This window comes from Solanum stenotomum, chromosome 7 (genome assembly GCF_019186545.1).
Source record: "Solanum stenotomum isolate F172 chromosome 7, ASM1918654v1, whole genome shotgun sequence".
In the NCBI taxonomy this organism is placed as follows: Eukaryota; Viridiplantae; Streptophyta; class Magnoliopsida; order Solanales; family Solanaceae; genus Solanum; species Solanum stenotomum.
The window spans coordinates 49852864-49879741 of NC_064288.1; the positions used below are offsets into that span (position 1 = coordinate 49852864).

General features: G+C 34.1%; 4 protein-coding genes across 4 annotated transcripts; all 4 read left to right on the forward strand.

Moving 5' to 3' along the window:
• Positions 1–625: 625 nt before the first annotated feature.
• Positions 626–9233, forward strand: LOC125871716 (PHD finger protein ALFIN-LIKE 1-like). Its single transcript, XM_049552366.1, has 5 exons — positions 626–757; positions 834–866; positions 1332–1554; positions 8536–8659; positions 8835–9233. Exons 1-5 carry the CDS (start codon positions 664–666, stop codon positions 9084–9086), a joined length of 726 nt encoding a protein of 241 aa, XP_049408323.1. The 5' UTR covers positions 626–663; the 3' UTR covers positions 9087–9233.
• Positions 9234–9788: 555 nt separating this feature from the next.
• On the forward strand, positions 9789–11994 carry LOC125871553 (myb family transcription factor PHL7-like). The gene is made up of 6 exons (XM_049552179.1): positions 9789–9938; positions 10340–10416; positions 10922–10961; positions 11073–11130; positions 11454–11523; positions 11611–11994. Exons 1-6 carry the CDS (start codon positions 9797–9799, stop codon positions 11992–11994), a joined length of 771 nt encoding a protein of 256 aa, XP_049408136.1. The 5' UTR covers positions 9789–9796.
• A 7415-nt stretch (positions 11995–19409) lies between these two features.
• On the forward strand, positions 19410–22375 carry LOC125871356 (protein NRT1/ PTR FAMILY 8.1-like). Its single transcript, XM_049551943.1, has 4 exons — positions 19410–19525; positions 19610–19827; positions 20814–21364; positions 21565–22375. The coding sequence occupies exons 1-4, from the start codon at positions 19417–19419 to the stop codon at positions 22373–22375; spliced, it is 1689 nt and encodes a 562-aa protein (XP_049407900.1). The 5' UTR covers positions 19410–19416.
• A 1165-nt stretch (positions 22376–23540) lies between these two features.
• Positions 23541–26527, forward strand: LOC125870804 (uncharacterized). The gene is made up of 3 exons (XM_049551326.1): positions 23541–23743; positions 23833–23976; positions 26229–26527. The coding sequence occupies exons 1-3, from the start codon at positions 23570–23572 to the stop codon at positions 26370–26372; spliced, it is 462 nt and encodes a 153-aa protein (XP_049407283.1). The 5' UTR covers positions 23541–23569; the 3' UTR covers positions 26373–26527.
• The last annotated feature ends 351 nt before the right edge of the window (positions 26528–26878 follow it).

Genomic DNA, 26878 nt, shown 5'->3' on the forward strand with positions numbered 1-26878 from the left:
TCTTTTTTTCTTTTTTTTTTCATCCGTACACTGATGTAAAGTACAAAGAAGTAAATATACAAAGAAATGAAGGAGATTAGCATCGATAATTTATAACAAATCAACAATATATATTAATTTTGACTTAAAATTGTCAATTGACTTTTCAATAGCTTGTTGTTTGGATTAACCACATTGCAAATTATAATTTCAATATGGAACACACACATATATAAATCTTGTTTCAAAAATATTTTAAAAATCAATTTTAAGTGTATTACAAAAAATAATAATTTATATTTATAGCTAAGGTAAAGATAGAGTTTTTAGTATTGAGTAATCTTTATCTTTAGAAAAGCTATTTTCCCCCAATTTTGACACAACTTAAAAATACTTATTTTTTCACCAATAAATTAACCTAACACCTTTATTCTTTAACATAATAAATAATTTATTTCTGAAAAATAAATATTTTGAATCTTTTGTCCAAACAAGCAAGGATCTTTTTGCTTAAATAAATCAAATTATAAGAATCTATCTAGTAATAAAAAAATAGTCCTACTCCCACAATTATAAGCTATCTTATTTGCCTTTAATTTTTCGAAAAATTATAATATCAGTTCCCAGTAATTTTTCCTCCTTCTTTTGTTAGATCTCAGAATAAATTGTTGTTGAGGTACAAAAATGGCCTCAATTTCTTCAAGTCCTCGAAGTGTAGAAGAGATCTTCAAAGATTACAGTACTCGTCGTGTTGGGATACTTCGTGCTTTAACTGATGGTACTTTATTTTCATGCATACTTTTTAATGTTATAAATTTTTCAATTTGGTTATTAATTGTTTTCTGTTTTTTCAGATGTGGATGAATTCTATAATCTCTGTGATCCAGGTAATTTTTTGTTTAATTTACTTTCTGGGTTTTTGTAGATCGTGGATTCTTGCTTTTAGTTGCCGTCAAAAAAGTCCTCATTTTTTTATTTTTTTTTTATATTTTTAGCTTTGAAGGTGAAAAATTGATATGCTTAATCTGAATATTTGATGCTAAATCAATGAACTTTTTTAGTCTACAAAGTGAATTTTTGAAAATTAGGCTAATTGAAACATTTTTTTTTAAAAAATATTGGCTTTTGCTTGATTGACCAGACATTATTGGTAACATTCTTCAAAGTTTCTTAAAAAAAATGGTTGTATTAAAGAAAATGTATTTTTTTCGAAATATTCTTAACAAGGAGAATTTGAACAAAGTGAAAATCTTAGTTTAAATGAAGTTTTAACTAGACCGGTTGTGACTTGTCTTGACATTTTCTGTTTTTATGCTTTTTTTGTGTTAAAATGTGTTACTACTTGGGTGTAGAGAAGGAAAATTTGTGTCTTTATGGACATCCAAATGAAACTTGGGAAGTCAACCTTCCTGCGGAGGAAGTTCCACCTGAGCTGCCAGAGCCAGCACTTGGGATAAATTTTGCTAGGGATGGAATGAATCGTAGAGATTGGCTATCCCTGGTTGCTGTTCACAGTGATTGTTGGTTGCTTTCTGTGGCTTTCTATTTTGGAGCTCGTCTTAATCGAAACGAAAGGTACTCTTTTGTTTGTTATTAATTAAGATAAATCAACGTATATAGTATTGGATTTACTTTTAGAAAATGTGGGATCTCTCTCCACTGTTTTTCATGTAGCTCATTGATATTTTCAAAATTCTAGATAGAGTCTATGCTGAGTATTTTTTTACTATGGCCATCTCTGTCCCTTCGTGTATGTAGTTCCGAACTTCCTGCTATTATTTTGATGTCTCATGGAAAAAGGGGATAACTTTTTCTGCCCCCAAGGCCTAGGTCAAGTGGCAAAAGGTGGAGGATTTGTGGCTTAGGTCGCAGGTTCAAGTCCACACCATGCAAAGCGAAGCCCGGTATTTAAGTGGAGAAGGGTAGAGGGGCGGGCCCATAATCCACCGAGTTTAGAAGGCTGTGATTGGTCCAAAGGGCGGGTCACAGACGGATTTCTCGGTTATCAAAAAAAAAAAAAGGGGATAACTTTTTCTTTGTTGTAAAGTTGTTAATTGGCTATATTTGAACATTCTAGATGTTGAGCAACACAATTTCAATGTCCTGAAAAGCCATTGTAAGTGTTGAGTCATTAATTATCTTGAATTTGTTCTACTTTCCCATACAACAAAGTTGGTCTATCCACCACTCTAGAGAACTTACCCTTAATCCCTTGAGAACACGTTCTTATTGCACACTACCTCGGAGGCAAGCCTCCATATCGCCCACCCCGCTCCAATATGATGTGCAACATCATCATCAATCTCCCCGTTTCTTTGAATTATTGGCCCAAAAATACTTGAAACTTCCTCTCTTGGGTATGACTTGTGCATCTATCTTCACTCCCTCCTCTGCTTCATGAATTACGTTACTACATTTGCACTCCAGATACTCTGATTTAGTCCTGCTTAACCTAAAACCCTTTGACTCTAGGGCCTATTTCGAAATTTCCAGCCTATCATGAACTGCACCACACGTCTCGTCAATCAATACTATGGCATTTGTGAATAACATACACCACGACACCTCTCCATGAATATGTCGTGTCAATTCGTCCATCTCTAAGGCAAATAGGAGCGGGATAAGGGCTGCCCTGTGGTGAAACCCCGTCATGATCAGGAAGTGTTGTCAGTCACCTCTCACTATTCTAACTCGTATCTTGGCACCATTGTACATGCCCTTAATTGCCCTAATATAAGTCACAGGTACACCTTTAAACTCCAAACATCTCTAAAAGACCTCCCTAGGGACTATATCATTTATCTTTTCCATGTCAATGAGCATGTGTAAGTCTCTCTTTCTGTCCCTATATTGCTCCAACAATCTCTGTACAAGATAAATGACTTCTATAGTTGATCACCCCGGCATGAATCGGTGTGGGTTCTTGGAGATAGATTCACCCCTCCTCCAATGGCGTACGCAAGATTTTTTGCAAGCGGTGTCACCTTTTAAGTATATATATATATAACACAATTCACGTATACTATTATATCTTTTCCAAAAAGTAATTAAAACAAATTTAAAACTTTTTCTGGATATATTTTTGTTTTGAAAATTATCTCATTATTATAATAGTGCTACATTTTTATTTTTATATAAAATATCAAAAAAATAAAAAATAAAAAGCAAAGGAAGAACATAAAAAAGAAAAAAAGAAGAAAAGCTACATATTTATTTTTATATAAAATATCAAAAAAATAAAAAATAGAAGGCAAAGGAAGAACAGAAATAAAGAAAAAAGAAGAAAGAAGAAAAGCAAAGTTGTCCAGGTTCGAACTCACGGCCACATAGCAATTGACGCGTAACAAACTGAGCTGCGTGCCACTTTATGTCAAACTAAACACTGTGTAGTATATATCTTTTCTCTTTTCTGTCTTTTATATATATATATAGCATATTTTCAGACAAAGCCGTGTCCCGTGACACCCCTTGGGCAGTGGCAGAACCACCTTAACCCCCTTCGGCGGAATATTATTTATACATGGTTAAAATATTTTTTTAGGTATATATAGTAGATGTCGAACCCCCTTCGGCTACTTCATGTGTCTATTTTTTCAGATTTTGAACCCCCTTATTGAAAATTCTGGCTCTGCCACTGCCCTTGGGCCTTCCTAGATTCACCCCTACCCTCCTCATCCTTATCTTGACCACCCTCTCTCAGACTTTCATATTATGACTTAGTAGCTTGATACCCATGTAGTTGTTGCGATTCTAAATATCACCCTTATTCTTGTACAATGGAACCATTGTACTCCAATTCTATTCTTTTGGCCTCTTAACCGTCTTAAATATGACAGTGAATAACCAGTCAACCACTCCAAACTTGTTTTGCTGGTATTATTCCAAAAATCCACTGGGATCACGTCTGGCCTAATCGCTTTTCCTCTCCTCATCTTACAAATAGCCCCCTCAACCTCTGTAGCCTTATCCACCTACATTACTAGAATCCCTAGGATTGAAATACCTTTTTTTCATCTCTATCTAATGTTGGCCTCTTCTCTTAACACTTTGCCATTATCATCCTTCATGCACTTCATTTGGTCCAAGCTACGATTCTTCCTATCCTCCCTTTGTGAGCCTATACATCTTTCTATTCCCACGTTTGCTCTCGAGCTCTTCATACAAGTGCTCAAAAGATGTTGTTTTAGCCGTTGTGATGGCTAGTTTCACTTCCTTCTTTGCCGTCTTATACCTCTCCCTATTCTTCCTTGTCTAAGCTTTCCACTAACATCGTATAAGCAACCTTCTCGGCTTTCACGTTTCCTTGCACCTCTCCATTCCACCAACAATCCCTTTATGCCCGCCTTAGCTACCCCTTAAGACCCCTAATATCTAGTCTAATTGCTTCCCTGAGCTATCCTGGTCGGCATACTATTTGCATCCCCGCTACTCCCCCAAGCCCCTATAGCCACCAACTTTTCTTTGATCTCCTAGGCTGTCGCCTTTGTCAGGCCTCCCTATTTAATCCTTGGTTGGGTATATGTAGCCCTTTTCTTCTTCTTCCACTTGATATCTAAATCCATTACCACAAGCTTATGTTGGGTTGTAAGATTCTCGCTCTGGATAACCTTGTAGTCCTTGGATAAACCTCTATCACACTTCCTAAGGAGCAAGTAATTTATCTCAGTCTTGACTACTGAACTACGATATGTCACCAACTCAAAAGCTTTTGCAAATTCTAAAAGTAAAACTCCTCCTTCATTTCTGTCCCCAAAGCCGAGACCGCCATGCACATTGTCATATCCTCTTAAAGTGATCCCTATGTGACCTTTAAAATCTCCTCCTAACAATAGTTTCAGTCTACGGGATACCTCTCACAACCTCGTCCAACTCCTCCCAGAAGTGCATTTTGACCTCCTTGTTCAACCGCCTGTGGAACTTATGCACTAATAATGTTGAAATTTATCCTTCCCAAAGCTATCTTAATAACCATCATCCTATTAGTCACCCTCCTAACCTTTACCACTTGTTCCCCGAGTTTCCTATCTACTAAGATGCCTACGCTATTCCTAATCCTCAAGCTTCCTAAGTACCACAACTTAAATCCGTCTACATCCCTATCCTTGGTTCCTGCCCATTTGATTTCCTGGACAACCTACAATGATCTTCCTTTCCTTAAGAAACTTCACCAACCCTTATCGTCTTCCTGTTGATGTCCCTATGTTCCAAGATCCAACTCTCAACCTAGAAGCACCCTTTGGTACCCTTACCCACCCCTACCGCCCTCACACCCATCCTCAATCAAGGATATGACCTTAAACTTCCATCAAACCCCGACTACACTAACACAGGTTATAACAATACTCAAGTGAAATAATCAAAGGTTCCGCTAAATTGACACTACAACAATCGAAGGAGTCTAGAAAAAGGAAAAACAGTGCAACTAACTGGCAGGAAACAAGAATGAAAAATAATCAGGAGTTCACCAAAATTGACACCAAAACAACCAGAGAGTCTAGAATTAAAGGAAAAACAGTGCAACTAACAAGCAAAAAACAAAAATATACATCTATTAAGCAATCTAATTAAAACACAGACTGTACAAATTAATTCAATGCACCTAATTTTAAAAAGGCTAACTGAGCAAATTAATTCAATCAATTTTTTAGAATAAACAAGCAAGGTTTCTCAGTGATACCAGGTGCAAGAAAAAGTATCATAAGCAATACGCAAATAACAAAAAGATGCAGACAAAATGCGATGCTAGGGAGGTGATTAATCCAAACTTAAACTATTTTTCTACTATTTATGGCCAGAGGAAGTTCTAATCAATGTATGTAATCTCAGTATAATCCCATGTGCTCCCCGATAGTAACTGCTTGTTATAGTCCCGAACCGCTCCTGGCCCACAGTATCCCATATTTGCACCTTGATTGTCTTTTCATCCTGCTCTGGTCCTCATTTTGGAATCAGCTCTGATGGTGCTAATGTAACTGTCGTAATTGGCGAATCTGAGAAGAAGACTGTATTTGCTGACAGAAGAATTACCGATTAACAACAATTTGAACAAGTAATGGCTGCAGCCAAAAAAAATCAGTAAAATTAATGGAAAAAATCACATTAATATTGCAAAATCTCGAACTATTCGTTGCTCATGTTTGCTTCTTCTGTTTTTGGCTATGGAGAAAATAGGCTTTTCTTCTTCTGAGAAATGAGGATTTCCTGTTGGATAGCTATGCATTTGTTTCTTGAAACAGGTAACTTGTGTGTGTGTATCTATGTAAATGAACAAAACAATGTATATGTTGTACTGAAGCCATATTTTACAAAACATGTCTCTAAGAAACTGAAGCTATTCTGACCATCTAAATGGAATCTAGCATATTGAGAATTTCTACAGTTTCTCCTGGGTAGAACTGTACACCAAAAAAACAAAAGAGCAAAATACAGTTCAATTTGATCTTTTGCACAAAATTCCTCAGAGCTTCAAACATTTGGAATTTCTCTCTTTCTAGATTGTCCACCAAATGTTTGCTGGGACAGTTATCCATCTTTCACTATCCTTTGCCTAACTCCTGTTTCCTCCCAACTAAGTAATACATCAGATATCTTGCCTGGCATTATCCAAGTGATGCCTCTAAGATTAGTGAAGATTCTCCACAGTTGTTCTGTTAGCTTGCAATGAAGAAAAAGATGTTGTCTCTGCTCTTTCACCACATAAATAACATCTGGGATAGAGAGAGATACCTCTTTTCTTCAAATTTTCCCAGGTAAGACCAGCCTCTTTTGTTAAAAACCAAACAAAGCAAGCCACTTAATGTGGTGTCTTTGTCTTCCAGATGTGCTTCCGAGGCCAATTCTCAACCTGTTAATTGGTTTGATTCAATACTTTATAAGCTGAACTCACCTTGTATGAACCACTACTATGCCCATTCCACCAGAATCTATAGCCCCCTCCTGTAAACCACCAATACTTTCCGAAGTACTGTAAAATTCAGTCGCCTTATTTAATTCCCAGTCATTGAGCATCACTCTGAAGATAAATCCCAGCCTTGTTTTGTCCACATTTCTGTCAGGTTGAAAATATCAGGAGTATTGATCGCTATGTATTGTTAAGACTGTCATTAGGTGGTGACAGTGCTTGGTTCAAGCAAATAAATGGTTGCTCTGTGCTATCAGGTTGAAATTCTACAGCTTGCACTTCATTCAATCTTGAAATGTGACAAATTCTGTTAGTCCAAAAGATGAGTTCTTCTTGAGTCTGTATGGTTGAAGATTATTTCTGATGGGGCAGAGGGGATGCATTCTGGTGGTTGTATATTTATGTCATGCTTGTCGAGTATTGAGGTTGTAACATTTTTCTTGATTACATGTAACTCCATGTCTGTGTACCCCATCCTTTTAGAGTCAGTTACACGAGTTCTGAAGTCCATCTTTGTAACTCCATCTATTAAGTACACAAACACGCTTCTTTATGTGTTTTTTTCTTAATCTTCTGCGAGTCCATAGATCATTCACCAACTTAACTTAGCTTTCTTATATATGTCTTCAAGTATTGGGTTTCATTGAGAAACTATTTCTGCTGTGCATGTGTGGTGTGGTGTATTGCCAGTTTTGAATTTTGTTTGCTAAGACATCCATCTTACTCTTCAATCGCTTGCCCCGGGATTTCTGGTGGGTTGATCATTCTATTTAAAGTTGTATCTTGCTTCTTTGGATGTTGGGACATCTGAAGTGAAGGAACCTCTACAGTTATGCAACTTAAACATGCAAAGAACTTCGGAATAGTCTATTCATTTATCTAGCCACCACATTACCTTTATTTACATGTAGGATATACGTTATGTTTTCTGGTTTGATATTTCTTCTGGTTCCACTTTCTTTAGGGGACAGCTGCTGGTGCTAATAACTAGCCTTGAGACACTTTTCTCTTCCTAATGATATATTGCATCTCTAGTAGTGATGAATGTGCATTTGTGGATTAAAAAAAGGGGGCAGCCAGGTGCATGAAGTATCTGGTGTTCACGCAAGGTCCGGGGAGGGGTCGCACCCCAGGGAGTGTGATAGAGAGAGAGAGAGAGAGAGAATGTTAAGGATGGTAGCACATGTTTGCCAAGGCACTCTCTTTCCTAGAGATCTCATAGTTTGTACTTCTCATAGTATTTGTGTGATTCTTCTTTTCTTGGGCATTGCATTTGATTCAAAATTCAGTGGCAGCATCTTTTTTAGATATAACCATTTGGTATCTGGAACACACTAGCCGCACTAATCCATATTCTCACCATGTAGGGCCCAGACGCCCAGTTAAAGAGGTAGCGCTCCCTACTAGTGGCAGTGTTTTTTACTTCTTATTCACCTCTTTCACCACTCCACCATCTTCATTTGTGGTGGATGTGTGGAGGCTTGCAAGAGGTGAAAGGAATCACAATTTAGTGTCACTCTACTTGCTAATTGCTATTTCCAGACAACTTTCTGATTTGGTTCTTTATAACTTTCGCCTGGGAAGTCTCTACTTTGTGGTGTAACTTTTCTGCGAGGAAGTTCTTGTTAGTCTGAGTTTCCATACTTTTTGTACAGGAAGCGTCTATTCAGCTTGATCAACGAGGTGCCGACTGTCTTTGAAGTTGTGACCGAAAGAAAACCTATAAAAGATAAGCCCAGTGCAGATAGTGGGAGCAAATCACGTGGTAGTAGCATAAAGGTAGGGAAACATCAAAGCTATTATGTTATCTTCCCTTTAATTTGTTGTTCCTTAGTATTCAGTAACACCATGATACGTTTATTTAGTTTCTCCTCAGTATGTCATGATCTACTATTTATGTGCTTGCTCACTCTTTCCTTCATTACTAAAGTCAAAATTTCCCCATTTTATGCAGAGATCTAGTGATGGTCAGGTGAAAAGCACCCCAAAGCTGGAAGATGAAAGTTACCAGGAGGATGAAGAAGAACACGGTGAAACACTCTGTGGAAGCTGTGGTGGGAATTACAGTGCTGATGAGTTTTGGATTGGCTGCGACATCTGTGAGAAGTGGTACCATGGCAAGTGTGTGAAGATAACACCTGCTAAAGCTGAGAGTATAAAGCAATACAAATGCCCGTCTTGTACCTTGAAGCGGAGCAGACAGTAGTCCTCTCATGAATCAGAGAAAGAGCAGCCATAATTCTATTTCTGGCCATTAACAGAATAGTACAGCAAATATTACACCTGTAATGGACATGCTATTGTAATCTTTCTTTACCTATATATGCTCAAAAAGAAGATGAAGTTTCTCTTATTTCCTTCATCCATCTTCAGAATTTAACACAATCTCAATACATATTTAGAAAGTCTGTTAATTTACTCTATTTCCTTTATCATGTTAAATTGTTCACAGTTATTTGTCAATGAAATACATAGTTATGTTGATTATATGCCTTTACAGGTACGACTTCCAAAGAAAGACCTGATAACTTCCATATCTGGTTTGTTACTATTTTATTTTATGGTGTACTATTTGGATTTAGCCAACAGTATGAACCAAAAACTGAAAAGCTGGCTTGTAGAAATGCCTTATTTTGTCTTGTACACTCAAATTCCAATTGAGAAGTGCCAATCTTGTTAGCTTCTTGTTGCTTATGAGTTTAGTTCTCTTCACCAAATGATTATAAAAATCAACATCATTTGGAATTTGGAATATCTTTTTCACATAGCTTGGTTTGTTCCGAAAATTTATCGGTATTATACCTACCCTGTTTCCATAGGATCCATCAACTTGTTAACATTATCTTCACAACAGCTTTACTTATTTAAGTGTTGTTTCTTTCTTTGTCTATAAGCTTTGGCAGAGTTCTCTCTGCAATGCCTGGAAAATTCAGAGAGCAGCCAAGTTCCAGTATGGCTTCGAATCGTTCTGATTGTTCATCAAAGGAGAGACTGAAATGGACTCAAGAGCTTCATGATCTGTTTGAGAAGGCAGTTAGTCAGCTCGGAGGTCCGGAAAGTAAGTGATCCTTGTTGAAGTGTGTGATCGTTTTATCTTAGAAGGTTTAACAGTTAAAGAGTGTTCAACTTCAATTTCTTTGTTTAATTACGGTTTGGACATTGCCCCTCACGTGTAGGCCTGATTGTTTTCTTTTTGATAATGAGTGACGATGAGATTCACTTTTGTTTGGCTAAATATGTCTTCGACATGCACACCTAATTCCTTTTCTTGAGCCAAGCATGTCGATTTTTTATGACAAGCCTGATTCTCTTTCATTTTTTCATGTTGTGAAAATTCTTTTTATTTTCAACAATTCTTCAGTTGAATTTGAAAAGCTTTCTACCATATAATTATCCTCTCACCAATTTTTATTTTTTTTTCATTTTCTTAAAATAAAAAAACTAAATATTGGCTTGCAGGAGCAACACCAAAAGGAATTTTGAAGGTTATGGGGATTCCTGGTCTAACAATCTTCCATGTGAAAAGCCACCTACAGGTTTTCTTATTATTATATCCTTTGTGTTTGTGATGATTTCTTTCATTTGTGTAAATAATTTATTCATAATTTAATAAAATGTATTTTCTATAATTCAGAATTCATAACATTAGGATTCTAGATCTGCCTCTATTAGCGGATCGGAGTAGCTTCATAAGCCTGGATACAGATTCACGTGAATTTAGTAACTTTTGCTCATAATTTTTTTATATATATATTAAGAAATTTATCAAATATCTATAAATATTTAACTGTAAACTCAATTAATATTGTAGTATTAACTTGAGATCCTTGAAAAAACTCATAGTGAGGATTTAAAAGAATTATTGAATATAGCGAGAATTTTCTTAAATTTGTTCTGTATATTTAAGATATAGAGCAAATAGTTATATAACTTATACAGACCAAATTTCGGATACTATTGTTACATTTGATAATTATCAAAACTATAGCTAATTTCGATATTATTTATTCAATCCTTATTTTCTCTTTCGATTTGCAACAGAAATACCGTATGTCAAAATTTGTACGTGAAGACCCTGAAAGTAAGTTTTTTTTTCTTTTTTTTTATACAAGTTAATTATGTAAATAAAATAACATATACTAAAGTTCTATATTAAATTCTTTTGTCTTGCTTTTCATTTTTTAACATATAGTTGGCAAGTTTGAAAGGAGAAGCATATCAGAAATTTTGCCAAACTTCAGTGTTACAGCGTGAGTCACTGTTCCATTCCTTATTAATACAGACACGGATTCTGAATTTAAAGTTTATGAATTTTCATAATGATATCAAATTAAATATTTAATAATAACTGAGTTCACAATCAAATATTTATACGTATATAATGAAACTTTATAACATACATAAGGTTGATACTAAGTTCACTACTAAAAAAGGGTCATATGTTTTTTATTTTTTTTATTTTTTCGGATTATAATTAAAAATCCGCAAATAATTTACAATACCTATAAATATTAGGTGAAAGTTCTTTTATACTATAGTTTATAGAAGTTAAACTCTATGTCGATTTATACAGGGGCGCTCAACTTAATGAAGCATTACAAATGCATATGGATGCACACAAACGATTAAGTGATCATCTCGAGGTAAACTAATTAAGCTTATAATTTAATTAATCTTTTTTCATCCATGTTTTGCAAATTATTAACTAAGATTAATCTTTTTTCTTAAAGGTTCAAAGAAACTTGAAGATAAAACTTGAAGCACAAGGAAGATTTCTAGAGCGAATAATGGAAGAACAAAAAGTTTGTGCTTCAGGTTCTAGACCTAGCTGCAAGTCTTATTCGTATTTACCCTTGTCGTTACCATCCCTATGCGAGGAATCTGAATCAAATGTTAAGGAACTCGAGGTTGAATATGATTCCGAGTTTGATATATCTGGCTGTCAATTACCACGAAAAAGGATTCGATTCGAGGAAGACGATGGATTATTAAATCATCTATACAATAGTACTAATAATGTTACATATTCACCACAAGAATTAGAATGGACTACTCTTGCAAATCACCAGTCATCACCATATGATTTGCATGCTTTATATGATTATCTTATTTAATCAACTTAGTTGAATATATGTTGTTGAATTTAAAGAGTACGATTGGACATGTGAAGAAAAAGTGTGTTAGTTAGGGAAAATATATATAAATATATGAGTGTATTTAAATAAAACAACATATTGTATAGTATGCTTATGTAATCTTGATAATTAAGCACAATTTACATATGGGGTTGTTCTTAATTAGTCGATCATCAAGATGTACAATGTCTTACGGTATTAATTTCTTTGACATTATGACCTTACATAACGATGTTGTTATTAAATTATAATTTTATGGATTGAATTTTATTTGACTATTTGTGGTTTTATTATGTGTGTTCGGGGTAGAAGTTTTTATAAATGTATCGCTATGCTATTAAGTATATATTTTGATTAAAACTATTTCTTTCTAAGAGGTGGAATAGAATAACCATGTTGAAGCATTATCATATTATGCGTCTCTGACTTTGTATAATGCATTGTATATCTCATACTCCCTCCGTCCACTTTTATTTGTCATGGTTTTTTTTTTTTAGAATCAAATGATAAGAACTTTGACTATTATTTTACGATGTATTTTTTATCATATTGATATGCAAAAAAATTGTGATTTATAATATTTTTCGTAAAGTTTTTTAATATCTGAATTTTTTGTCTAAAATATCGAATCTAATTTCACTTTGAAAATTAGGCAAATTGACTTTTGAAAAGCACAACATGACAATTAAAAGTGGACGGAGAGAGTAATATGTCTCAATCTTCTACTCCTTCCCGAAGTAGATGATTATTCATGGCTATTACCTTGACACCAAAGAAAAGTTCGTCCTAGTACTTTATTTCTACCCTAGTTGATCCTTATTCAATATTAGAAGTATAAAATAATTTTTGATAAATGTTTTTTATAAAAAAAATTAAGAGAACCAACTCTGCCCTTTGGTTTGTTTTTGAAATCCTATAACAAACTGATGGGCAGAGTCGATTTTCTAGGTTTTTGCATTTGGTATTTTTTCATTAAATCGACGGACTAATCAACCAAGTCTGTCAGTTTTCGAAAAAAATAAAATAAATTCAAATGCAGAAACTTGAATTGTTTTTGTATCCCACCTTCCAAAATAAAACAATTAAATGTGTTGATTTAAAATTAAGGATTAATTACTTATATACACACCTTTCTTTTTCATAATTTTCATTATTCCCTACCATTTTAAAATATTTCCAAAATCCCTTATTTTCACTCAATTCGTAAGTCATCCGGATACATAAGTATTTTAGCCTTAACTCCACATTTTCCATTCCTTTTTTACTCCTTTAATCTCTCCTAATTCACTCCACAATCTTATCAGTTACAACTTTCATCTCAATTTGAATTTCAAAAGGATTCTCTCTCTAGTCAATCAAATTTAAACCACTGAATTAAGCAATTTTCATATTCTCCATTGTCATGTTTTTCAATTTTTTTTTGTTTTTACCCTTTTTTCGTGATACATATGATTCTTCATTCATCCTTGTTTTATGCAATGTATCATNAAAATTAATATTATAAAAATATTACATAAAAAATAATTAAATATACAAGAGATTCAATTAAAACAAATAATTTATATAATGTTTAATTAAAATTTTATATAATGAAATAATATTAAAATATTCAAAAAGTGAATTGATGTGATGAATAATGTTACACACACCAAATTTGGTGTTGGTTGGAGCTCAAAACACCAAAATTTACACCAAATTTAGAATTTGGTGTAAAATTTAATGTTGGGTTGGAGATGGTCTAAGGGGTACGTTACACACACTTCATCATCATTAGAACTCTCTCCATCAATTGAGGTTGAAGGAGAATGGAGCACACCATGCACACCACTTTCAATTAGGTTATTCACTTGTGCCTTAAGTGTCGCGATGATATAACACATGATCTTATTTTCAACAATCGTCTTGCCTCGGCATTTGCCAAGGCATGCACGCATAAGTCGTTCGATTTGCTAGAATATTTTCGGAGTGGCAAATTCGACGATGACACCTGTCAATTTGATGAATCACCAAATAGTTCAACGTATTGCTGAAATACATCACCAAAGACCCAAAAACCTCCAGAAACTATTAATTTTGGCGATTTAAAGCCCTATTTTGGCGACCTGCTGAATATTTTGGCGATTGGACCTCCAGATCGTCGATGTGATCGATGAGATCCATTAAAAGGTCATGTTCTTTGATTTTTCAGGTCTTCTTACGTTTCAAAAGGGATATTCTTGACCTTTTACCCTTGATTAACTTTTCTAAGTCCTAATAACTTATCCATTCACGCCCAACACTTAAACAATAAAATTCAATATGTTCAAAGTTGTCTCAAACAAGAAACAGGTATGTAGGATTTCATCAACAAGTATCCTTCACCATGGAGTTTAAAAATGAACTCAATTCTCCAGTATTTCACTATGAAAATCGAGGGTATCACAAAAAACATGAATATCTTTTTTATTTAAGTCTCTTCTCATATATAAACAAGGGAGGACCCACGTGGGCTCCAGGGGTTCACCCGAACCCCCTCGGTAAAAAATCACACCGTATATATAAGGTAAATTTTTTGTATTTCTGTAGATATATATATTTTGAACCCCCTCAATAGTCAGAAGAAACTGATAGCGTAGTGGCAAGTCCCCTGAAATTAAGCTTCATGTCACCAATTCAAATCTTTGTGATAACGTTTTTTATTTTTATTTTTTAGTTTCATCTGTTTTTCACATTTTTTAGTTTTTTTTTAAAATAAAAAACGTGTGGCTTATTTACACATTTATACTTTTATTTTTTGAACCCCTGAACGAAAATTCTGGGTCCGCCACTATATATAAATAGTCTCTAAATACATGTTTTTCATATGGTGTAGTATCTTTACTTAAGTATATTTTCATGAACCCTCAAAATATCGATATTTCATGTTTTGTTGTTTTAAATTGCATGTTTCCTTCAGATTACATAAATTATCATGATTAGCTTTATACTCAGTTTGTTTTAAAGTGTCCATCACTCAGTCTCAGATATCAAACTCATTGAACTTCATTAATATCAGTTTTGCAGACCATTAAAGTGATTTCCACTGAAGCATACTCTTAATAGTATTTTTTATATAATATATATTATTAGACTATTACTATTTTTCATGAACCGGGATTTAGGTCCAGCCTTATAGATTCCTTTCAAAATCTTAGTGCATGTATGTTTTTTTTATGCATTTTACTCTAACCATATCATGTCTCCCATACACTTACAAGTCTCACGTTTCAAAAATGCATGGCTTATATATGTGTACTCATCTCATAGATCAGGAGCTTCGAATCGTAATAGTAAGATATATGACATGCATACCATCTAGATATGTCATCGATACTTTTGAACATTTTTTCCAAAAGTAAGTTTTCGATTAGTTTGGTACACGAAATGACATCAATGACTGTGAATCAGTTTTCTTAAAAAAGCAAAGTTCACTAGTAGTATGGAATTCAGGTGTGACATTCATGATTATAAACAACATTTTCAAGAGCTGTCAATTATGTTCAGTTGGGAGTAGTACTTAGCAACGAGTTGGACTAGGGTCAGTCTACCCAAATCCTAGAACTACATGTCATCATAGGTCTATATTGCCCTTTTAGGCGCATGCTTTCAGTTTAGTGGTACCACGCCAAATCAGATCAACCTTTATACTTTGACAACGTATATTAATATCTTTTTATGGGGATTATACATCAAACTCCATGTTTAACTCTCATTGTTATATGTTGATTAATAGTATCTCTCACAGTTCAGTTTCAATTATTGCATTGACCTTGTACTCAATTAAATCAGTTTAGTACTTATCAATTGCACGTTTTACTACTTGAACATTATATTCAGATTATATATTTCAGTTTTGTATTTAGTTCAAAATTTCAGATTGGGCATGTTGAACATAATTGTATAGTGCATGTCTCACATACTCAGTACATTCAAAGTACTGACATACCTTCTTGCACTATATTACTTTATAATATAGGTTCTAACGCACAACATCCAGCTGCAGTTGATACGACTTCCATTCAGCCCAACAACAGTGTTGGTAAATCCAAGTTGAAGAATCTAATCAAACACTTAGTTTGCAGGATCATTGAATATTATTTCACTAGTCAGAAAGTGCAATTACATGATGTGTATAAAACGAACTACACCATATAAAGCCACAGTCCAAAATCGTACCTGTTACAATCGTTCATTCCAACATTTTTTGGAGAAAAAACCTTCAATGAATCTTCACATGAACTTTAATGGAATTACAGAAAGAAGAAGCAGAATAAGCACAAGAAGTTTGTTCTTTTTGGAATTGTAGAGAATGAAAAGTTCTTTTATCTCTCCTCTGAGACCTTTTTATAATTATGAAAGGACACAACTATTCAAATAGCTGTCTCTTCTGAAGGGACACAACTATTCAAATAGTTGTGTTCTTCCCTTATATTTATTGATATATAATACATAATTATATTTATCCATTTCTCTTGATCACATGGATCCGGGTTGACCCACCTGGGTGACCCAATCCAATTTCCTTCTTCTCCCACTCACACATAGTAGGTCAACTCTCATTCCTATTATGTAAAATTCATACATTACGACTAGACCACGTGTCCAGTGCATACTACGAGAGCTTCATTACTATACATCTGTTAGGAATATATAACATCTCGATCAATGAAACTTAAAGTAGATTATACTATGTAATACCCTAGATCATTTATGACATTCATATTTCTCATAATCTGTTTTCGTAATTTTTGAGTTCATCATTATGTACTTGTCTCATATAGACAAACATAAAAGACGTCAATGAACACAATTGATGTGATAATATCTAATGGTCTTCCTCATCACATGAATCTCTTAATCTCAGAGTAATATATTTTTTTCTAAAAATATGCCGCCAGACCGAATCAAACATGATATCTTGGCAATATACTAAGATAGAAAACACCAAATTGATCTCAAGAAATTGATTAAAGTCATGAGGGTACAATGTGAAAATTATTTATAATTTTTAGGGTTTCACATGATAACAAGTAGAGACTAAACTTGTATCACCCTATGGGTCGCTATATGCATGAAACATTTGGTAGGATGTATCGATAGATTTCAAAATTAAATTGAGGAGTGCAATTACAAATTTTTAGTAGGATAATTTATAATTTATTACGATATAGATAACTCATTCATTTGTAAATTTATATTGTAATCGAAAGCCTCAATTAATAGGTTTGCGGTCCCTATTATGCCCGACTAATATGCCTTCTAAAGAATAAATATTTGGTTTTTAAAAACCGTTGATTCTTGTTTTTTTTTTTTTTAAAAAAGGCATGAAACGTTTTACCCATTAACGCAAAAATGTTTTTCCACAAGGCTGAAAATGTTTTTTCCCTTAATGACAAAAAACTTTTTTGCCCTTTCCCCTCTCTTCATCAATGAAAATTGAAATATAAGGGACAGTCTTGTTCAAAGAAAGATCACCCTATTTTCTGAAAAAGAAATATTTGGCCACACAAATTTCTAGTTAGAAAATTAGTCAGAAAATAGTAGAAGATGAAAGCTCTAGATTCATCAGTTTTGAAACTATTTTTATGAAGACTCAAGAGGTTAGTGCTTAGTGCTTAGTAATTTTCGTTTTTGATTTATATTATTATGTTATTATGTAAGTTTGTGATTTATGACCATGCTTCCGCTGTATGTATGGATTGTAGGCTCTAACAGTTCGTACAACCCATATAAATAAGGCCTTGTAAAATGGAAAACATCGATCAATATACAAGAAAAGTTCTACATATATCTTTTTCATTCTTACACACAAAAATCTGACAACTTTTTTCTAATCCCTATAATTATATTAAGAAATCTATTAAATATATAAGCATCTTGAGAAAATTACGCGAAATGGCAAACATCTAGAGTATATTATGATTTAAAAAAAATAATCTAGAGTATATTATGTAATATAGCTATAGTTTTGATTATTTTTAATCCGTGGCTACAGTTTCGCAAAATTTTGTTATTCGGTTTCCTAATTGTATAAATCCAGAATTTGTATAATTCGATCTCTGATTGAATAAATCCAGAATTTGTATAATTCGGCTCTTGATTGTATAAATTCAGAATTTGTATATGCTTACCTTAGCTATTTGTATACGATTTATGAAAAAATCATAAAAAAATATTTTGTTTGTATATTGATAAGCGAAATATACAAGCGGAATTCTGAAAAATTCCTAAATAATGTATAATTACAGAATTTGTATATACTTACCCGATTTGTATATTCGTAAGTGAAATATACAAAAGGACAAGCGAAATATATAAACCGCAGCCTCCATTTGTATATACTTACCCTGTTTGTATATTTGCAAGCGAAATATACAAATGGGCAAGCGAAATATATAAATCGCAGCCTCCATGACAAACAAAACTATATCTATGAAGAGCAATTACCGAAAGTAATATAGCTATAGAGCTTTATTATGTGTATTGTCTTTGCTATTTTTGAAATTTTCTCTAAAAAGTTTAGATGACTAGTTCAGTGATAAAGAAGAGCTTACTATAGTATATGACCAAATAAATATTTAAGATAAAGTTTCAAAATTTATCCAAAATTTTTAGTCAAACGCTATCTTACTGTCCCAGTTTAGAATAGCCTTAATAAATTTCTTTTCCAAGGAGTTGACCATGATTGGTCTAACTTTGTCTCTTAAATGACCTTTTTTTTGTAAGTACATAATTAAAGCCCCTATTAATCATAATCATATCAACAAATTTGTTTGATGCATAACAATAAATGTTTTTTATTACCCAATATGCAACACTAAGCAACTTTTTGCATTGTTTTCTTTTCTTTTTTTTATATTTATTTATATATGGCTACATACATTTATATCTCAAAAAATTGGCACACTCACACACCTTTCTAAAAAACAAGGATTCTGAGGGCTCTTTCCTCACTTTTTTCTACAACAAGAAGTAGAAAAGAAAAAGTTCAACAGCTTCCATTTTTAATTAGGTACTCTTGGTGAGTATTTCACTTTTTACCTCTGATAATAATAAGACTTTGCAACTCTAAATCACTCTATTTCTGTTACTATCTGTTGCTTTTTGTACTTATCATTGTATTATTTAGTTGTAGTTACTGTTTAGAATGTTTTGTCATGATTTCTATAGTATTATGTACTAAATTCCTCATTTCCTTTCTCAATTTGCTTTGAACTGTTTTCCTCGAGGGTTCATTAGAAACAACCTCTCTAATCCTGGCACGAGTAACGTTCATTTGCGTATACTCTACCCACCCTCCTCAGACCCCGAGATTACACTGAGTGTGTTGTTGTCTTGTTGATGTAAACTCTTAATTACATAAATTGTCAGAGAAAGCTAGAAATGGAAAGAGCAGATGATGTCTACACAAAAGATGGGACAACTGATATCAATAAAGCACCAGCTAACAAGAAAAAAACTGGGACATGGAAGGCTTGTTTCTTCATCCTTGGTATAGTAATTTTATATTTAATCAAACTAATATAACCATGTGATTTCATTTACTATAAATAGAGCGATCCATGGCGTTTTACAGGGGAGGAAATCTCTGAGAGACTAGCGTACTTTGGTACGAGTGCTAATTTGGTTAATTATCTTCATCAAATGCTTGGCCTAAACAACGCGGCTGCATCAAAAGTTGTAACAAACTTTCAAGGAACTTGCTATGTCACGCCTTTGCTCGGAGCATTCTTAGCTGATGCTTACTTTGGGAGATACTGGACAATAGCAATTTTCTCAATCATTTATATAATGGTAAGTGGTAACTACTTTTTCTTAACAAGTACTTGTCAAATTTATTTAGTGTTAAGAGTCTCACGTCGGATATGGGATGGGTAATGGACTCCTTATATGGTTTTAGACAATTCTCCCCTCATGACCTAGCTTTCGAGGTTGAGTTAGGCCCAAGATTCTTTTTTACATAGTATCAGAGCTAAACTCATCCCAATTCCTTGTTTCACCGATGTTGGACCCCTATATTATATTGTTCATGTTCGACTGGATGTGCAGGAGAGTGTTAAGAGTCCCACGTCTAATATGGAATGAGTAAATGGTCTCCTTATATAAGCTAGCTTTTGGGATTGAGTTAGATCCAAGATCTATTTCTTTACGATTAGCTAGTCGCCACTTCACAATATGTCTTGTGATGATTTGATGAACTTTTCTTTTATAGGGAATGACTCTATTGACAATGTCAGCTTCAATAGTTGGAATANGTTTCACCGATGTTGGACCCCCATATTATATTGTTCATGTTTGACTGGATGTAACAAACCCGAAATTCTATCTATATTAATAAGAACTAAAACACAATTACAATATTCAAACTATTGAATTATGATGAAAATATTGAAATTACAAATAACTAGAGGATAAAAGATAAAGAATAAGGATGAGAAGCTTAGACCATAGAATGGAGAGGAGAGGAATCAGATTCTTTACTCAACAACTTTCTTAACCCTATTTTCCCTAGAATGTGCTACTTATTAACCTGAATCCCACACATAACTCCTTAATATGGTATTGGGCTGTTTTTGGTATAACAGGCCTCGGCCCATTCATAACACTGGATGTGCAGGGGAGTGTTAAGAGTCCCACGTCTAATATGGAATGAGTAAATAGTCTCCTTATATAAGCTAACTTTTGGGATTGAGTTAGATCCAAGATCTATTTCTTTACGATTAGCTAGTCGCCAATTCACAATATGTCTTGTGATGATTTGATGAACTTTTCTTTTATAGGGAATGACTCTATTGACAATGTCAGCTTCAATAGTTGGAATAAAGCCATCATGTCATAATGGAATTTGCCACCCAACAGAGCTAGAGAAAACAACATTCTACATTGCAATTTACTTGATTGCTTTAGGGACTGGTGGCATCAAACCATGTGTGTCCTCTTTTGGGGCTGATCAGTTTGATGACAACGATGAGGTCGAAAAGAGAAGGAAAAGCTCCTTCTTTAACTGGTTTTATCTGTCAATCAATATTGGTTCTCTTATTGCTTCATCAGTCCTTGTTTGGATACAAACGAGTGTCGGCTGGGGCTGGGGTTTCGGAATTCCAGCTGTTGCAATGGCTATTGCTCTTATGTTTTTCTTTGCAGGCACTCGTTTTTATAGGCTCCAGACGCCAGGAGGTAGTCCATTGATTCGGATGTTGCAAGTATTGGTAGCTTCTATGAGAAAATGGGATGTTAAACCTCCTGCTGATAAATCTCTTCTTTATGAGACTGCTAATGAGGAATCAAGCATCCAGGGAAGCCGCAAGCTCGCTCATACGGATAAATTCAGGTAAAATTATGGACTTATAATATTAGAAATGTAATAATCGTACTCAGAATTTGAGTTAATTTCTCAGATAGTCGATCAACTAAGGGTAGTTTACTCAGAATGTCACCTTTTTTTTTTATATTACTCAAAAGTCACTTAACTATTGATAACCGAATCTCTGTTATATTTGTACTATTGACCATTTGGAAAATGAAATTCAGCTTCTTGGACAAGTCTGCTGTGGAAACAACACGCGATAAAGTAAATGGATCGGTGAATCCCTGGAGGCTCTGTACCGTGACACAAGTTGAGGAAATAAAGTCTATTATTTGTCTACTCCCAGTGTGGGCATGCTGCATTATGTTCATGACTGCATACAGTCAGATGAACACAACATTTGTGCTCCAAGGGAACACAATGGACCGCCACATGGGCGGTCATTTCAAAATACCATCAGCATCTTTGACAGTATTCGAAACAATCAGTGTGATACTATGGGTGCTGATATATGACCAACTCATCATCCCCTTTGCTAGAAAGTACACAGGCCACGCCCGGGGATTCACTCAGCTTCAGAGGATAGGTATAGGCCTTGTAATATCTATATTGTCCATGGTATCTGCTGGTGTTGTGGAAGTAGTACGCCTCGACTACATCAAACAGAAGGGGTATTATGATGTCAAGACAATTCCTATGTCTATCTTCTGGCAAGTTCCTCAGTATTTTTTCATTGGATGCGCGGGGGTATTCACGTTGATAGGTCAAGTGGAATTCTTCTATGATCAAGCTCCCGATGCGATGAGAAGCTTATGTTCAGCCCTATTGTTGATGGCAGCTGCATTAGGTAGCTATTTGAGTAGTTTCCTAGTTACAATAGTGACAAGGAACAAGAAGTTTGGATGGATAACAGAAAATTTGAACAAAGGGCATTTAGATTACTTCTTTTGGCTATTGGTTATACTTAGCATTATCAACTTCATGGTGTTTCTATTGGTTTCAAGATTGTATGTCTACAAGAAGGTTATTCATTGAAAACACCTAGATGAAGTAAGACTTCTATTTTTACATGTAATACCTTGTTTAGATGGTTGGTACTTGTCGTATTGCATTGTATTATTAGTTTAAATATCATGTTTGTGTTGGTTGTTACGTAAATTTTATTGTATCATATATTTTACGTATGCCACGTGTGTCTGTTTGTTCAATTTTATATAAACTCAAGTACACATACATACAAAATTAAAGAATATAAATACTAATTAAAATCAAACTAAAGAATACATTTATATAGTATTGCTAGAAACACTTATGAAGTTCAAATTAAAAGATTATTTTTGTAATTTTTAAAACTAGCTAAGTCAAATAGATGCATGTTCAAATACATTTTTAAATTTTAAAGATAACAAGTATAAAAAAACTAATTAATTTCTCAAATTTCTAATTTTAAAATGGAGAAACTACCTAACTAAATAAGCATTCCTACCATATTTATTAGTTCTCCCAATTGAAATAATTACATTTTATATTACTAATCAATAATTTCATACCATATTCAAGTCAGATACACCTGAATACATGTTTTTCGTACCATATACACTGAAAAATGGAGAGAAACGAGTGAGAATAGGAGGGAGGCAACGAGATTTGTTGATGAATCATAAACACATATAAATCACACTGGATACACACTAGATACACATATGATACATATGAGAGTGGCAAGTGAAATAGGAGGAAAGCGAGAACAAGATTTGTCTATGTATCTCAAATACATGCAAATGCACTTGAATATATAAGATTCATAATATTATAAATTAACAATCATAATTAACTTCTAGTTAACTTTTTGTAAGTTATTGATTTTTCACCCGATGTCCGGTACTCACATTGGAGTTCAACTAAAACAAATTAAACCTAATTTTGATTCTATGAAGCCTGACTAAATTCGAATTCAGGCTGGAAGTTTCACATTGGAGTAAAACGCTTTCTAACAAAGGCGACTTTGTACATAAGAAGATTCAAATCCAAAATCGTTAGTTAAAAATGAAGGAATACTTATCGGTCCATAATAACCGTGATGGGTAGTAAGTTGCTCTTAATAATAGGTAACTATCACACAAAACGCACCATCATACACATGGTTCCTATTGGTTGAATACGTCACGAAAACCATAAGATAATTCAATTCAATTGAATTGGGTCTGCAAATTGAGATCAGTAGCAGAAATGGATATTGAATCATTGAAGAAATTCTTGGAGAAAGAAGGAGGCAACTATGAAACCTCAGTGGATTCCATGCCTGCAAGATTTATTGAACCCTTTGTCTCCCATGGGATAAAGGTTGACCTTGTTGAGCCGGGTCGGATTCTCTGTTCTTTCAAAGTTCCTCTTCGTCTAGTGGTGAATTACTATTCATGTTTCTATATATACAATTTTTGTTGTTTTGTTTAATTAATTAATTAATTAATTGAGATTTCTGATCGGAACAGAATGCCGGTAATTTTCTACATGGCGGAGCTACGGCGACTCTGGTGGATATTATGGGTTCTGCTGTTGTTCATACTGTAGGTGCGCCACTCACTGGTGTATCACTTGAGATCAACGTTTCATATTTGGATGCTGCTTATCTCGGAGTGAGTTTCTTCTTTTTTGTTCAGATTCAAATTTGGTACAGTTATTGAGTAAGGATTCATCTTTCGAGTTTGGGAATTTGGCTCTTTTGTTCATTCTGTTCAAGTATAGATTATGGTATAATTATTGATTTGCTAGCAATATAGCGGGCTCTATGTTGTCTTTCGTCTTCACCTCAGAAATGTGCTAAGAGTTTGGAAGTTATTATCTTATTCTAGACATGACCTTAGACGGGAGGCTGTCCTATGTGGAGGACACGGATTAGGGTGGAAGGTTATTAGGTGGTGGAGCATTGTCTTGCTTATACTTCCATACTGATAGTCGTAGTATTTCCCGTGTAGTTTCTTGTCCTTTGATTTCTATTACTGTCTATTGACTCTTGTACTTTAATAATCGCGCTATTCTGTTGCAGTTACTGTTTCATTTTTTCAGTATGCTTTTAATAGTATTTTTCCATGATTTCTTCATTTTCGTTATTTCTTTTTCGATTTGCTTTGATATGTTTTCCTTGAGCCGATGGTCTATCTGAAACATCTACTCTACCTCCCGAATAGGGGTAAGGTCTGCGTATACTCTATCCTCCCCAAACCACACTTGTGGGATCGATCACATTGAGTTTGTTGTTGTTTGCGTAGTAATTAGTGTTATCAAAAGCGAAAAGCGCAAAAAGGCTCTAAGGTCCGTGGGCTTTAAGCGCAAAGCACAAATAAAGCGTGGGCTTTGATGAAAAAAGGCGCAAAGGGAGAAAAATATATATATATATATATGTCTAGTCCAAGACCAATAATTATAAACATGAATGACAAATATATGACCAAAGAAATTGAAAAACAAATTATGATAAAGTGAAATATCAATTGTTTAGTGTCACTTCTTCATAAGAGGCTCATTGGCAAGGAAAAGTTTGCCTTAGAATCTTGATGACGACACTGAAGCGCACATAAAGCAAGGCGAAGCGCTCTACACGTTTTGAGCCTCGCTTCAGGGCTTAAGCACGCCTTTGATAACACTGGTAGTAATAGGTCTCACTGAAACTTCTCTCCGAGAAGAAAAGCTAACTAGTAAAAGAGAGAGCTTTATAGGAAAATGAGGATATTTTGCACCGATGTTATGGTTATCTTTCACAATAAATCATAAGAAGGATGAACTTTTAGACGGAATTACAGTGTTGTTATGAAAGAATTATGGCCCTTATTTCATGTGGAGGACTTTGATGTTATATACAGTTCTATTTGCATAGCTTCTTGAACTGCATTAAGTATAGTTAGCAGAGTGTAACTTCGTTATGAGCAAAACTTAATTAATCGGAATGTTCTTGAAGCTTATTTTGAAGTCTTATGCAATAAAGTGTGTTCTGGTTTTAGCAATGCCACAAACTTTAGTTTATAAATGCTACTCTAGGATGTCAGAGCAGAATTGGCCTTCTTCATTCACCAACCTCCAACAATGCAACATTTTGGGAATACACATGGATGGCTTTTACATCTATAAGATAAACATGTGCAATAGCACGGACTTCATCAATAGTCAGTTTAACAATTCGACCAGTTTGATATAGAAGCTTTGGATTTAATCTTCTTGTAGAATGTTAATGCTATCTTCAAAGGAAGAATCTCTTGGCGATAAAGAATATGGAATTAGAATGAAATGTAATTTCATTCACGATAAGACAGTATATAGAGAATTTTATCTTGTTATATCAGGCCTCTAATATACAATTTTAGCACAAGTGATAGTCTAGTAGACTGAAAGGAGACTATTATTCAGCCTGATATCTTGAATGTAAAGCAATACTACCTATGAGCCGAAACTACCAGCAACTTAAAGCACTTGACCTTAGTGTTATTAGTTGCAACATAGATAGATACGAGTGAAAAACTTATAGTTTGTGATATGTTGTCATATATTGTTGAAGAAAAGAAGAAGAAATAGGAAGTACTTCGCTTATATTAGCTGGAAAAAGTTGCACCAAGCAGGGGACTTTCATTGTTTCTTGTATTAATGTGCTTGCTGAATCTCATCCTTCTTTTTTGGTTGATTGGTTATAGACCTATTTTTTGTTTGTTTTACTTGCTAAAACTCCTAAGATGACTTGTTATAGCCAAATAAGTTGCACTCCGTTGATATGCTTTTTCGCATATATTATTCCATTTAAGGGCTGTATTTTCTGTATGGTGCAAGTCAATGTTCTCTAATTTTCAAAAGGATACAATGCAATATCCTCATTCAATCATTGTCTGTCTTACATAATCAGGAGGAAATCGAACTTGAAGCCAAAGTATTACGTGTTGGGAAGTCAATCGCTGCTGTCACTGTTGAGTTGAGGAAGAAAAAGACGGGGAAGATAGTTGCACAAGGTCGCCATACCAAGTATTTGGCTGTCAATAGTAAGCTTTGAGCTACATATACTTTCTGAAAAAACTTCCCATACATATATGGGACGTGAATCCATAAGTAGTTTTGGCATGTATTGTGCAATTGAACATTCAAGTACAGAATCATTTTTTATCACAATGAATGATCGTTATAATGAGATTTGACTGTATTACGAAAGTTTTCTTTTACTGCTAAAAATGCTAGGTCCTGAATGGATATTTGCTATGTGGAAGAGGTCAGTGTTGTTTTAACCAAGATAATGGAGTACCTCGGAAAAAAGGGAAAGAGCTTTATATAACCCTCAATTTTGCAATTTAGAGCTGATATACTTTCGTTAAAAAAGTGGTTGATATATATCCCTACAGTTACATAAATGATTCAAATATACCATTTTCGTCTAACAAAAGTGAAAAAATCATTTTTTTTTATTCAAATTAATAATCCAGTATTCTGGGAGAGAGAAAATAAGAAAGGTAGAAGAAAATGAATTTAGCAAGAAATTCAATTCAAGGTGATCATCACATTAGT